Source organism: Sebastes fasciatus, chromosome 4, assembly GCF_043250625.1.
Source record: "Sebastes fasciatus isolate fSebFas1 chromosome 4, fSebFas1.pri, whole genome shotgun sequence".
Classification (NCBI taxonomy): domain Eukaryota; kingdom Metazoa; phylum Chordata; class Actinopteri; order Perciformes; family Sebastidae; genus Sebastes; species Sebastes fasciatus.
In genome coordinates, this window is record NC_133798.1 from 16149890 (window position 1) to 16164545 (window position 14656).

Sequence of the window (14656 nt, forward strand, 5' to 3'; positions counted from 1 at the left end):
TCTACGTAAATGGCAGCGTTCCACCTGCATTTACACAGTCATACAGTCATTCTGTCTGTAGGATAATATAGACAAACACCCTTGCCTCTTGGCTAACGTCGCTATTTATGACAATGATGAAAGATAAGGGGAGAAAAAAGTAGTCACATAAATGTGTTTCTTTGTACCCAATCTGTATTTAAACCTTGCTTGTGGATTATGTAACATGCTATGATCTCATCGCTGGGTTGCGTGACCTCTTGTTATTCATGCCCACTATAGAGGGGCCTCACTGAAGCGGAGGGTGGAGGGACGAGGGTGGAGGGAGGGGTAGCTTTTCCCTGGTTTCAGTCTTATCTGATGTACCGAAGGACAAAGGAAGGGGAAATCTATTCGGCCCGCTCTTGAAGGAGCTAAGCCTATGTGAAACTATTCTCACCAAGGAGATTTGGTTTCAGCATACAAGCTACAGCCTATAGGTGCAGCTATTCTGGGACATCAAAGTGAACACATCTAAATATCCAATAGACATTAGCTAAAAGGAAAAAGGTTAAATCACACCAATTTAAACATGTTGGCATCAATCGGCTACTCAATACGTCCCAAATATGAACATTTTACCCTTAAACAATGCTAAACAAAGAAAACTCATGCCATCCTCCAGTATGTTCGTTGGCCAATGTCTTGCTTTACCATAGTTGCCACTGGCTACCCTATGATACGCTATGAAGCCAAACTTTGGCCAATGAATTTCTAATCCAATTGATTTTTTGAGTAAGCAGCCATCACACCAGATCACAACTTACTAATTACTTACTGTATGTCTATGGTTGGATTTTAGGGGAAATTTTAAAGGATGTTTCCTTTCTTTTTGTAATTATATTGCATACTCTACATATAGCTGATTTATTAGCAGGTTTTCCAAACTAATAAACATTTGTATTCATCAGTATCCATTCCTGAAGTTATGTATTCAACACCCTCAAATGCACTGTTTTTTCCAAATGAAAAATAATACACCTTTCATTCCCAAACTAGGTAGTGCCTTAAAAGTGAAGCTCTGTATACTCTCTTTGTGTCTGTGGCTTGGCCAGCAAACTGTTTGGAACAGCACATCATTCAATCCAGAAAGGTCTCTTAGCAAAGATACGCATTGGTTTTTGTTAAACTTCTTGGAGTCTTTCATGTCTTACAGGAACCTTCCTCTGCTTTCTTTCACCAGCAACCTTTCTGAAGACTTTCTGGGCCAATTAGCTAGCCTAGGTGTCAGTAAAGTGCATTGGTGAGCCACTCATGCAAATCCTGAGTCCAACAAATGGTTTAGAGAGAGGTAACTGAGCAAGCATTCCAAATCAAATCATTGGGATATAAATAATACTGCATTACGTATACGAACGAAAGACAACAAAAATCTATACTGCCTTTTCCCAACAGTGTTCCTTTCTTGCTATTTAAGAAACTTTTTATCTTCTGATTTGTCATCAGACCTCAGAGAATAAAAAAAAAAAATACTATTCTAAATTGGATGAATAAGGGTGCATATGAGACGCTCTCTCAGCTGTAAACACACTTGTTATTGGGATTGATAAAACAGGCGTTTGTAAACGTATAAATCATAGTGGTATTACTATAAATCCAGCTTTAAATTAGCCTTTTTTTTTTGCTACATTTACTACGAGGTATGCATTTAGAGAAAAAAGGCTTCGCTGAATTTCAATCTTTAGTTATCATTCTTTACTGTGTTTGGTTTATGAAGCTTCATATATATTTCTTTCACACACACACATCCCAGAAACCATATGGTCTGCGTTTCTATGGTCACCAGTGGGTCCTGGAGACTGGGTTGCTATGGCGACCGAAGTTGCTTAATGAGATTCCCCAGCAGGGTGTCAGGTGGGTAACGAGAGTATTCAATCAGGTCCCTACTGACAGCAGGTAACCATTAGAGTTGTGAGTGTGTGTGTGTGTGTGTGTGTGTGTGTGTGTGTGTGTATGTGTGTGTGTTCACAGCTTTCTATGTGTGAATTCACCACATAACGGGATTAATGTACCTGAAATCTTAACCACCATAGTCACATTTTTTCACTTATGTAGTCTCTCCCACATCTCCATTGTCATTCACACCGCTACAGTGTGGCTATAACCTTTCGTGCTCTGACTGACATGTCTTTCCCTCAGAGATACTCCAGCGTTACAGTGGCCACAAGGGGACCCCTCCAATCTGTGCCCTCGGGCCCATTACGATGCTAAACAAGCACGTACAGCTGATACATCACTTTCCTTTTTAAACAAATAAAGCCGACCCATTCGCCCATACTCACTCCTTGGTGACAAGTCCTCTTCGTCCAGTGGGTGTGGCCAGTTTTGGGTCTACACCGTGGGTGTCCAGGATATGTCTCGCTGCTGGACTCAGACGTAACCTGGACGAGGAAGAGAGACAGCAAGGCACCATTTTATAATACAGTTTTAAACATTAATCCTGATGGTTTATATTATAGAAAAAAATGTATTAGAGAGAAGAGTAGGTAACCAAGTCCTGGTCCAGAAAAAGGATGATTAAAGCATTTCAGTCTAGCTTTAAGATATCACTGACCGTGGGTTCAGAAAACACGGTAAGGACCTATAGCTCAGATACCATCTAGTTGACCTAACTTTCCTTAATATAGCCCATCTATCGCTTGATATTCATTCTTGCTGCACAACACATCCACCTTTCATCTTTCACCCCTGTCAAGCCGGTGCAGCCAGGGTGCAAATCTAAAAATGTGGACGGGCTTCAGCGTAAAGTGTTTGCATAACAAATAAGGCCTGTTTTCTCTGTGGCAGCTCTTTTGCTTTCGGAATGTGAACAGAGAAAGACGATCTTATTCAGCCAGCATGTTAGACGGCGGTAGATATTGTGAGATCTAAAATCAGCATCATGGCTGTGTGCTGAACAAAAAGGGAGAAGCTTTAGTTCATCCTTCATGTATCATATGCCAGTCCTTTTTTTTGGCTTTGCATTTTTCATCATACAACTCAATGACACACAGCCTGTGATATCATGGTGGTCAACAGGACAACTGGTTATCCAATGATACTATCTACACGACAACCAAGACAAAACAAACATGATAATACATCAGAATAGAGTGTTGGAAATGCCTTCAGCTTTTGTCACTTATTTTAATTAGCATGGCCTGTTAAACTAAACATTGCACTAGTCACTAGTATTAGCTAATTTGCAAATCAGATGACTCAGAGCTGACTCATACTGTGGGTACTTTAACAAGCTTGACAAAATTCAAGCTCATTTAGGGGTAAAATGATCAGTTTGGGGGCTGGAAAGGGGCAGCATATGAATCAAAATCCTATCAAGATGGCAAAATTGAAAGTTTAAATGTCCACAACCACTGCTGCCTAGAAGATGTGACCCTCCATTATGGCCACAATAGGTAGTTATTTGATTAATCGACACAGTACACAGGTATAATTTTAGCAGTTAAAAAGGAGGAAGGGTGACACTCACGGTCCTGACGTGGCTGGTTTTGGTGGGGTAGCTGGAGAGGGAGCAGCAGGGGGCACAACTGGGGCGGCGGCTGCATCTGTAGCAGGCGGAGCTGCAACATCTGGAGGGGGCATATCAACCTGCTTCCAGTCCTGCCCTTCCTCCACCATGAGGGCGATGAGAGTGCCCAGGCGCACATTGCGACTTCCCTCCTCCATCTGTAAAGCGGGTGAGTGAAGGGGAGAACATTAGTGACACTGGTTCAGTCACTTCAAACTGCGTAGAATAAAGGGGAAGGTCTCTTGTTTTATGGTTTTGAAGCAAAGATAATCAATTAACCAGTGGTCATTGAACAGATAAACATTTTTGACAGCCATTATTGGGGGACCCTCTTGACAAATGCCTTCTCATTCGCATCAATTTCCATCGTTTCATTTTCTCCCCCTGTTAACCTGACAAATCATACAAAAACCCCAGCTGTGCTGCAATAGGTTCTTGGGGTGCAATGGTTGTGTTTTCATGCTGTTCAAAGCTTGACAACTATTGATTCACTATCTTGTTGCAGAGTAATCCACTGCAAGCCTTGCGCTACTCTCCCCAAGCTGTGCATGGTGTTGTTCCTCCGTCAATATTGATCAGTTTAAATGAAAGGCCAGGCACAATGCACGGGGCTGGGCTGCTGCACTTTATCTTCTTTTTTCAAAAAGGTATCTGCTTAGTGAGCTGCCTCCCTAAAGATGTAGCTCGATATCAGGAGAGAAGAAGATGAAGAAATAACAGAAGGGACGACTAAAAATGGCAAACATATATATGAGACCCTGGCTGTGCTGCTGTATTGAATCATCCAACACCATCACTGAGCCAAAAGGTAACCTGCAATTTCTAACGATTGAAAAGAAAAGAAAAGAAAATGAAAAGAAAATGAATCATTTCACAATAAAACGGTGCAAACTGAAAGCTCTATTAGTAAATTCACAGTTATCAACATACTCCACCCCAACCCCCCTCCCTCTAGCAGGCTTGTAAAATCAAAAGCAGCACTCCAATAATCATACCCAGCTAACTGGAAAGAACAGCAGAATATATAAACACCTGCGCTCACTGGTAGAAACTAGAGCTGCTTATTCTGTGCTACTTTGGTTCAATGTAGACCTGCAGGTTGAGCCAGTAAGTGTAAGTACTGTTGTATTGGGGCACTTAGAGTTAACATTTACCTGGTAATAAAATAGAAATACTTTTAAAAAGGCATCTGGGACTCATGCACTTCCCCGCCCCATTGACTCCGCCCTAGGTTGCAAAAACATTTTAATGACACAACTTTCCGATGAGTTATAAACCTGAAACAATAGGTCTGATGTGGGATTAACACATAACTGCTATGGGAGGGGATGGATGGGTGTGAAGCGTAGTAAGGCCTTCCAGGGAAATCCGGACTCCTGTAAATTTCCACACAGATTTCTCTCTCCTCAGTCCCAAAGGGATTTTTTCCCATATGGTAGAGAGACTAATGTACCTCCCACAATAGCCGAGGTATCAAGCAACGCTGCAATATGTGATACGTTGTTTCGACAGCCATCAATATATCTGTGTGTAACTGAAGAGGAAAACATGACCCTAAGGAGACCAAAAGACGGGATCCATAATATGCTACATTTATTCATTGCAGAATGAAGTGCTGACATAAATACATACACACCCTATATGACAACAATAACACAACACATTATGAGGAATACTGAATGTATTTGGACAACCCACCCAAATAGATCAGCACCTATCCAAAAATGAAGTCAAGTGGCAGCCTAATAGATTGGTACACTATACAATTACTAGTAAGCTTGTGAATTGAATGTTGTTTTGCTGCTGACTCTCTATCCTTAGTTCCACCCCCCCATCTCTCAGGTTGAGAATTTATTTGTGGCGGTTGACCCTGAGGGAAATGTTGTCAAATATTTATCTTACCCTACTCTAGATCAGTGTTAATTTAGATTGTCTGATTGGATGTATACCTATCATAAAAAACACAGAACTGCGATTTGTAAGGCAGATCATGTTGAAGACCATTCAGCATTACAGTTGGCTTAACAGACCGAATGTGTGGTTGAGCAATATCAGAAAACAGTTCCCAAGAAGCCTGCAAGCCAAGTGTATTTCTCACAAAATGGGAAGTTTTGAAAACCATGACAACATGGAGTAATACGCCACAAATGAATCACAAACTGCATCAGAGACACCAAAAGTGGTTTCATTTTAAGGCCCATCCCTTTAGAGGTAGTCACACAAACACACACACATACACACCTCACTGCTACCATAGTTCATGGGTGGATTCTCACAGTAAAATCAGATGCGGTGTAAACAGAATGCCTGCTGGGTAGTTGCATAAACAGATGCTTAGGACACTGAAGTGGCGTGGGGCTCAACACTGCCATCAAATGGTTATAGAACACACTGAAACCTATGGGAAGTAGAAATGATGCTCGCACCGACCTCAGCTTTTGCAACGGTTCAAATATCCGCTGTGTGGCAAAGCTGGTTTATGCTCAAAGAGCTGCTGCTGAAAAAAAAGCTAGTAGTAAAAATCCCATCTACACTGTCTGTGAGCATGAAGAAAGATTCAATCTTCACAACCTAGGAGCATGAAACACCTCTAAAACAGTTTCTACGATCACAGGGAGCATGGTATACAATAAACCACACACTTTTGGACCAGATACAATTTTTTTTGTCGATGTCAAATTGTCTGTAGCATTTTTTTTGTGCAAGTATAATGTTTATTATGTAATTAAATGAACTCTTTTTTTCTCCACATAAACGAGTGACCACATTAGGTAATGTGTGATCTCTGATCTTAATGCCGTGTTCTGTTCTCCCAGCCATTCTTTCTCTGATGCTTAATGAAAATTGGCCAATAGCTGTGAAGAAAGACAGCGTGCTATGGCCTGATCCAGTCTTTTTAGCCTTTTCTTATGGCATCATTCTCACTGTGAATAGCCTAACAGATCTCAAACAGGGCTCTTTAAGGAGCTCTCCAGAGCCCATCAGCTGGGCTAATGATATTACAAAGTGAGACTGGACCATTTATGCGGTTTAACCTACTTATCTCTCCAAACTGTTATCATACAGCCATACAAGCCCCCTGATAATCTAAACAGCTCAGTTGCAATAAACTTGGCCTCGACAATTATCAACAGTCCTTTTAACATTGATTACGCTTGTTGGCTGATGTAGCTGTAAAGCTTGTGATGTAGATTCCCTGATAAAAACGTGATTATTCCTGGTTAGTTAGTCAGATGTCACAGGGGCATCAGATCATGGTCAAACAGTGTACAAACAGGGCTAGTAAGCACAGATTAACCCCTGATTTTATAGTGTTTGAGTAGTTGTTTTGCAAAAAAGGAAGATGGATTTAGCCTTGAAATGCATATACACAGAGAAAGAGAGAGAGAGAGAGCGACAAGGTCTGTCTGATCAATAGAGCATGACAGATATCGCACAAAGAGGATTGCAGCCTTTGTCTGAGAAACAGCAGTCTGCTATTCCAATGTAATCTCACACATGAAAAACACAATTCAAGCTGCAGCTTACAAGTCAACTCATTCCTTCCGAGCATCATGTAGCTTTCTAAACATATAACCACAACATTTCTGGGTTTTAACCGTCGAGGAACCTTTATCTATTCCATACTTTCTATCTATTTCTATCTATAATGTGTCACCTCAATCCCAACCACTTCCCCCAATGCACTGCTGGAACCTTCTTTAAGAAGAATATGGACTGTAAACTAATTCAGCCCTTTTGCCAACAGCCTAGAGGCTATTTACTCTCATTTTTTAAATTATGGATCAGACAAAAGACACACTTTTCACCCAGTTTTTTTGACCCAAGGATGCTGCACGGTTAGAAAGTGATTTATACCAACAATTGATTTAGAGGACACATAGCTGCTGCTGTTGGTGTTTAAATTGATCCTTTATATGACAGTGTGTGGAGATGAAGAGAGGAGGGAGGGGGAGAGAGAGAGAATGATAAATGGGGAACAGAAAGGTTAGCACTGCAGAATGTGTTGGATACCTTCATCAATTTATCCTTCTATTCAAACATCTATCTATCAGTCCCCTTCTGCCGTGTAATTCATTATATCAATCACCAACTCATCCACAGTCAACTAACCTTCTGATGCACCTATCAATACATTTCTGGAGCATTTAAAGCTCAGTAGCATTCCTCTTTCTATACATCGAAAGCTATGAGCATCTATGTGCTAACACATTTCCCACAGGCTATATGATTGATTGTACCCGGGGCGGATTTTCAGATTGAAGCCCTCGGGTCAGGGTAGAGCAACGCAGTAAGAGTATGATGAGATACAGTAATCTGTGTTCAGTGCTCCTACCCCCAACATCCACACCCCGATATGAGCGGAATCCATCCCCTGTTCTCTCACCCCCCCAAGAGCAATGGTTGGAAATTGGTAGAGGGGCCGTAGCAGTAGTTGACCGTCATAAATTACCCCTGCAGAGCACAGGAAGCTCCACGTCTTACTGCAGCCCGTCCAGGCGTTTGGCCAGAGGCAGGTCATTATGGTAGTCTCTAAATTAGAAACTGACTGGGTGCTTGGCGAGCCCCAATTACACTACTAACACCTAATATGCCCTGACCCAGACTAAGTGGATGCCACATTGCCCCTGCCTTGTAAGGATGCACACAAATCTCTGAAATATGGCCACTAGCTGTTGTTTTTCTTATTAACTATACACATGACGGAGAGACGGAGAGAGAGAGAGAGAGAGAGAGAGAGAGAGAGAGAGAGAGAGAGAGAGAGAGAGAGAGAGAGAGAGAGAGAGAGAGAGAGAGAGAGAGAGAGAGAGAGAGAGAGAGAGAGAGAGAGAGAGAGAGAGAGAGAGAGAGAGAGAGAGAGAGAGAGAGAGAGAGAGAGAGAGGAGAGAGAGCTAGGGGGCTTATCTAATGCAGACCATCTTTCTCTGCCAGCTTCAGCTCTAAAGCCCCTACCCCCAATTCTTGGGTGGTTGCTATGGAAACTACCTCATCCCCACCAAAGACAAGGATGGAGTAAGGGAATGTGAACGACTGGAAGCAAGTGAAGTGAAAGGCAGAGGGGAGAAGAAAAGCTATGTAATCCCATAGTTTATAATTGACACTCATCCCGGTAATTAATTGATTCATTTAGCCATTTCTATGTTCCGTGCCTGCATCTGTGTGCTCATTTGTGATGTGCATTTGCTGGTGCAGACTGGCTGTGTATTTGGTGTTTGTTAAGGTTGCACAAACAAACACAAACATCGGCTAATTAAACCCTGCTCCGCTCGGGCGTCACCACCAGAATGCGAGCATGTCCGAAATTACACGGCTAGGGAATGCATTATCAGATAAGGCGCTCTCTGTGACATGAAGCAAAGGGGTTGTGCCTCTGAAGCAATACCTCACTGCCATCCCTATGTTTTTTTAAAATAGGGAAGCTAAAAAAGTGAACTTAAATCTCGCTTAGACCATTAGGAAATCCTCCCACTTCTTCACATACTGTATTCAGATCGCTCACAGATCAGTCAAGAAACAAGAGACGATAAAGCATCTTCGCCTTTCTGTTCAAGGGGATGAACATGTGGCGGAGTACTGATGAAAGAAAACCGATCGCTCTGTCTTTGGCAGCCTATTAAAAATGCAACCGACAAACAGCACAATGGGGGGGGGTTGGGTGGAAGGAGAGAAATATTTGTCACTGAAGACACCTCGTCAAAGCTTTGCTGTCACTGTATAGGAGAGCAGATTTAACAAGCGTAGCCAATTAGCATAGGCAACGAGAGGGAACCCTGAAACATTCACACATGAATATTAACAAGACTATGTGAATAGAAACTCATATCAAATACATAGCCGTAACTACTGCAAATTGCTGACTTTACATAGCTTGAAGGTGTATTAACAGAAAAAAACTGAAGGACACTTTTTGTCAAAAAGCACAATTTTAAAATCCTGGTGCTAACACACACTTAAATACACAGTATTTTAATAGTCCCTCATGTGTGTTGTTGCTCACTCACTCACCAATATCTTTGCCATGACCCCATCTTCATTAGATTCCAAGGTAACAACAGCCTTGTCAGTCTCAATCTCACAAAGGGCATCGCCGGCTGCCACCGCCTCACCTGCGAAAAGTAAAAGAAACAATGGAATAAACATTTATTTGTCATTTTAAGCACTTAATTCCCCAGAACAATCTCTTCACTATGACGGGGTTTCTGACCTTAGTTAAAGTGCAAATGACTCATTTGAGCTGTGATTGTAAATGCATGAATCACGATCAGCAGGCAGCAGCATGTTCAAAAACAACTGCTTTTTCACTGGGGCTTTTGCAGAGAACAAATTAGTTGCCATGAAAATGAAAGCATTCCATTGAAAGGGACAAAGAAGGTTACGCGAGAAAATATCTGCTCGGGCTTTGGCCCACATATCAAATGAAGGGCCTAATCAATGTTTCATGGGAAAGAATGTGAGATACGGAAACGTGGTGTGCCTGGAAAAAAAGGCGAGATCTTTGCCTATCCTTAGAAATCCCAGTAGGTTCCCACTGGTCCACCCCATGAGAGAGCTAGAGAATACATTAGCATCTGCTTAGCAATGAAAGAGGATGGCAATTAGGAGCCACTGGTTCAATTCTTCCACGCACATATTTCCATTTTGTGCTACACCTGTTTTGTGTAACAACTCAAATGGGGCGTCCAAATGGAATAACACACCAGACAAATGGACCTTATTATCTCCTTGGACAAAAAGGAGAGTAGAGGAAAACACTGCTGTTGTCAGTCGTACAGGAAACGCTTGTTAGAAATCAATAAGCTTAATGTTGGAGATAATGTTTTGGTTATATTGTAGCCCCCAGTAATTTCAAGCCTTTAGCACTTGCAGTCAATCTATGTCATGTAGAGAAGTCAAGAGCAGGCACGGTATGATTGAATCGTCTTTTTTGACATGTATCCATGTGTTAAGAAGCGAGGAGGAGGTAAGGTATACGAGATGAAGGTCAAAGGTTATCCAGATTTGACATCTGGTCACATTTCCATCTTCTGGCGGAAATAATCTGTAAGAGGGTGCATCATGGGCAGGTAGCACAGAATAGGAAAATCAAGGACAGTAAACTAAAGACTTGTAAAACCTCCAATTTAATGTCTCAATTGAAAAAGAGAGTTTGTAGGTTATGTTAAAGGTAGAGAGATGCGTGGGAAGGAAAGAGGAGGAAGATGGTGGGTCAAGGGAAGAGTGGGATGGGGATGGGCATGGGTGAGGGGAAGGTTGAAAGAGCAGAGGGAGTATTGACGTTAAGGAAGCCCATGAGAGCGAGCAGTAGTGGAGTCAAAATTGGATTTGTATGAGGCTTTAACACCGTATGACCCCAGGGGTTAGGTGTGATGTGCAACATTAAAGATTAAACAGGCGACCTCAAGCCTTTTCACCTCTGCTCTACTAGAAAGGCAATGGGCATAACAACAAAAAAGGATTATTATTAGACTACATAGGTATGCAGGCGAGGGCTACGTTAAAACATACATTACCTGCTCATAGAAATCTAGTCAAATAAGATGTTTTGAAGAAAATTGGGCAACTATGTTGAAAAACTGTTTATTTTATCATTCCAGCTAGATGGTTTTATTTTATGTTAAAGGGTAACTTTGGTATTTTTTCAACCTGGACTCTATTTTCCCATGTTTTTGTATCTAAAGGGACTAATGGGGACAACAATTTTTGAATTTTTTTGGTCTAAAAGTGCTTGTCTTTGCCACTGATAGGCTGAGACTGTTATTGTAAGTGTCTAACAACCTTATGGAAAGGACTCAAGGACTTGTTGCCGGAAGACAATGGTGGAAACTCGAGTGACAGCTTAGTGTTGTATAGAAGATTTTCAATGTCATGGCTGGATATTTAGCTCATTTCGACAATGTGGATGCGATGCAAAGGTGTCGGAATGAGACTTCCCTGAGCGAGTCTCACAATAACAAACCGGATCAAGCGGAAGGTAAAAAAAACAGAAACGTTTTATTAACCTCTGTAGGGTCCTCTCCATAATGCTGTCAGACACTTCTAATATAAATCTGAGCCTGTCAGAGGCAAAAACAAGCACTTTTAGTGGACGTAAAGTGACAGTGTAGAATTGGAAGGTATGATATTAGACACAAAAACATGGGAAAATAGGGTCCAGGTTGAAAAAAAACAAAGTTACCCTTTGAATTATAAGTGAGGAAGCTATAAAACAGGTGTTCTACACAACGAAAACACCTCTTCAAACAACGTTCCATTGTAGAACAATTAATCTGAATTAATTGTAAGCTCTCTTAAAACCCATGTGATGAATTTAGTGGTATAGGAGAGTGGCATCCCGGATGTGTTTTTCTTGTCACTGGGAATGTATCTTTCCCTTTCTCACTTCCACACACATGTACATATCTCACCCCGAGTCACAGAAACACATGGCAACACGGCAGAGCAGCCAATCACAATTCAGTATGCTGCCCTCCTGATAAATGAGAGTGTGGCTGAGGCGCCTGGCTGAGCAGAGTTGCTAAGCAGTGATGAATAGTGACTGCTGTGTTTCCTTGAGCCAATTAGCCACCATAGGCCCCTCAGGTGCTTCCCGGGCTCAGCCTCCTCCTCTGCCTTACACAGAGCAATGTGATGTCATCAAGTAAATGATTAGTGCTACAGTTGGTCCATCATTGTGGGGGAAAAAAGAAATGCTGAGTTTTTTGTTGATCTGATGAGCACGCAGAGACACAGAGGGTGTTACTGTGAAAAATGCAATAGATTTAGCAGGTTAGTTGGAATACATCACAGCAGAAAATGATAGCTGGGAAATGATGTATTGCATTGCTTTTTACCTTCCTTCTTCAGCCATTTAACTATGCTTCCCTCCTCCATGGTGGGGGAGAGCGCCGGCATTTCGACTTTGACTGGGCTGACACCTATAGGAGAGAAAGAGAACGACACAATTTACATCAGGGGGTCATCAGGCTTTAAAACTACATCAGAAATACTCCCATAAAAGTCATATTCAGAAACATCCTACAGCCAGGTCTTTCAGCATCAGCTAGGCTATATGTGAATGTCAAAATAAATCAACTAACACGCCCAGAAGTAGCAGTGCTTGGCTGAGGCCTCAGGGGGGTTTCAACATGGCACAACAAGAAGAGACAGCGGCACTGTGACAGAGGAACTTTGGCATGGCACTTATGTAATTGTGATCCTCGCTGACACAACACCAGAGGCTGCAGAGGCACTCGTACTCTTGCGGGCCTTTGAGCGGCTATCAGAGTCTCCCACTGTCACCAGCTGCAGCCAGTCAGGAGGGTCAGGGTTCAACGGGCTCACAGCGCTGTGGTGGACACACTGGGTCTCCAGGCTGCCTGAGGCATCACTGCTTTACTACAACTATAGCCTCCAGTGCTAAAGATTAAAGAACAGTCAAGCGTATTTCTACATGCTCAGTGAACTGCTCCCATAATGCAGACATTCATGATGTATAGAAAGATAATGTGGGATATAGATCCAATGGGTATAAGAGACAGAAAAAAAAATGTTTTTAACCCAAACAGTTCAAATAGAACCCTTCATGAGATATGATGCAGCTTGTACATGCAGAGGTTTTTTAAATATTGACCATTAGAACTAAATGAAATCCCTGGAATGAACATCAAATTAAAAAGCAATGTTAAGCTATCTTTATAGGGCTTACAATTTCACAGTGCATGTTATTATCAATCTAATACAATAAATGAAGAATCAAAAATCCTGAAATGTGGTCCTCTCAACCCAGCAGATCCCCCCATGATTAGATGTATCGGAACATAAGACTTTTTATCCAAGCTATTTGAAATCAAAGAAAGTAAAATTAAATTAAATTTAAAAAAAAAAAAATTGAATGAATCTGGCGTTAAAGTAAAGAATGTAATGAGGCAATGATTAAGACTTTTTTTTTCTTCTTAAATTAGGCATTTTAGAGGCCATGTAGGATTTGCTGCCTTTCATGGCAGTAAACCATCTTTCCATAGAAATGTCTAAATCCTGTGTGCTCTCTGGTCATGTTGTGAGCTGCTGCCATCTGCTGGATATTTGGCGATGTCACAAAACTTGCATGTGTGTGCGTGTATAAGGCAGTGGTAACCAAACCTTTTCACATCAAGGACCCCTAAACTGACACAAATTAGACCATGGCCCCCTATTTGATAAGATTTTGTCCCAGTGTCCCCCATCTGATAGGATTTTTGCTTTTAGATGCGTCATTACAGAGTAAGCGTATGAAACCCATGACAGAAATAGTCATACATTCTGACATTGTGTTACTTATGGATGGAGTTATAGTGAAAATAAATGATTCCCCTTTTTGTTGGGGACCCCTGGGACCCCCTCATATACCCCTTTACTCTGGGAGCCACTTGTTTAAGGATTGGTTTACTCCAATATAATCAGTATTTGTTACTTCACTATTATCTAGTATCTGAAAATTAAGACTACAAGTAACTGTTAAACATATTTATCTGCTGGTTTATTTGTCACTTTGTCACAGTAGTGTACTGCTTTCATAAGTAATAGATTTTAATAGCATTAATTCCCGGCAGACATTTGCCATGTCATAGTAAGAAAACCCCAGCCAGTAATAAACAGTAATAAACATGAATAATGGCTGCGTTCCATTTAGGCGTGCCAGTTCCCATAACCTGCTACTGTGCAAGCTCGCTTACTGGCACAGTTTGGAATGGAGCCATTATTAAGGTGAAAGTTACACCAGTGCTTTTCCTGTCAATCAGTCACATGTCAAACAGTCTGCAGTAAAAATCTACTGCAATTATGGGCAGAATATTATCAGTCCAAAACTACACATAAATGCCACATTTTAAAGAAAAACAATACTAAACATTCACATTGCTCTTTGTTCTCAACATCCCCTTTCTATTATCCTTTAGTTTCTTCCAACAACCAATTATTTCTGAACTTTCTCCCTGTGCCTATTACTGCTGGTGAATACTGGCTAAACCTGCCAAGCAGTAGGTTGTCATCACCTTTTCCAATGTAATATTTTCCAGTATTTTCTTAAGACAGATAAAAAAAAACATTAAACATTCTAAATATCTTTTCTACAATACATAATATATGTGAGCTTTTAAAGACATGGCCAAAGTA

At 41.4% G+C, this 14656-nt stretch overlaps 1 protein-coding gene across 1 annotated transcript in view; it reads right to left on the reverse strand.

The window, feature by feature from the left end:
• The window catches only part of pdhx (pyruvate dehydrogenase complex component X), a 33645-nt gene that overhangs the window by 16065 nt on the left and 2924 nt on the right, over window positions 1-14656 (reverse strand). Inside the window, exons 2-5 of the mRNA XM_074632272.1 lie at window positions 12358-12441; window positions 9533-9633; window positions 3488-3684; window positions 2301-2399 (exon numbers count right to left, since the gene is read on the reverse strand). Of these exons, the coding sequence (XP_074488373.1) occupies window positions 2301-2399; window positions 3488-3684; window positions 9533-9633; window positions 12358-12441 (481 nt within the window). The remainder of the gene's footprint in view (window positions 1-2300; window positions 2400-3487; window positions 3685-9532; window positions 9634-12357; window positions 12442-14656) is intronic.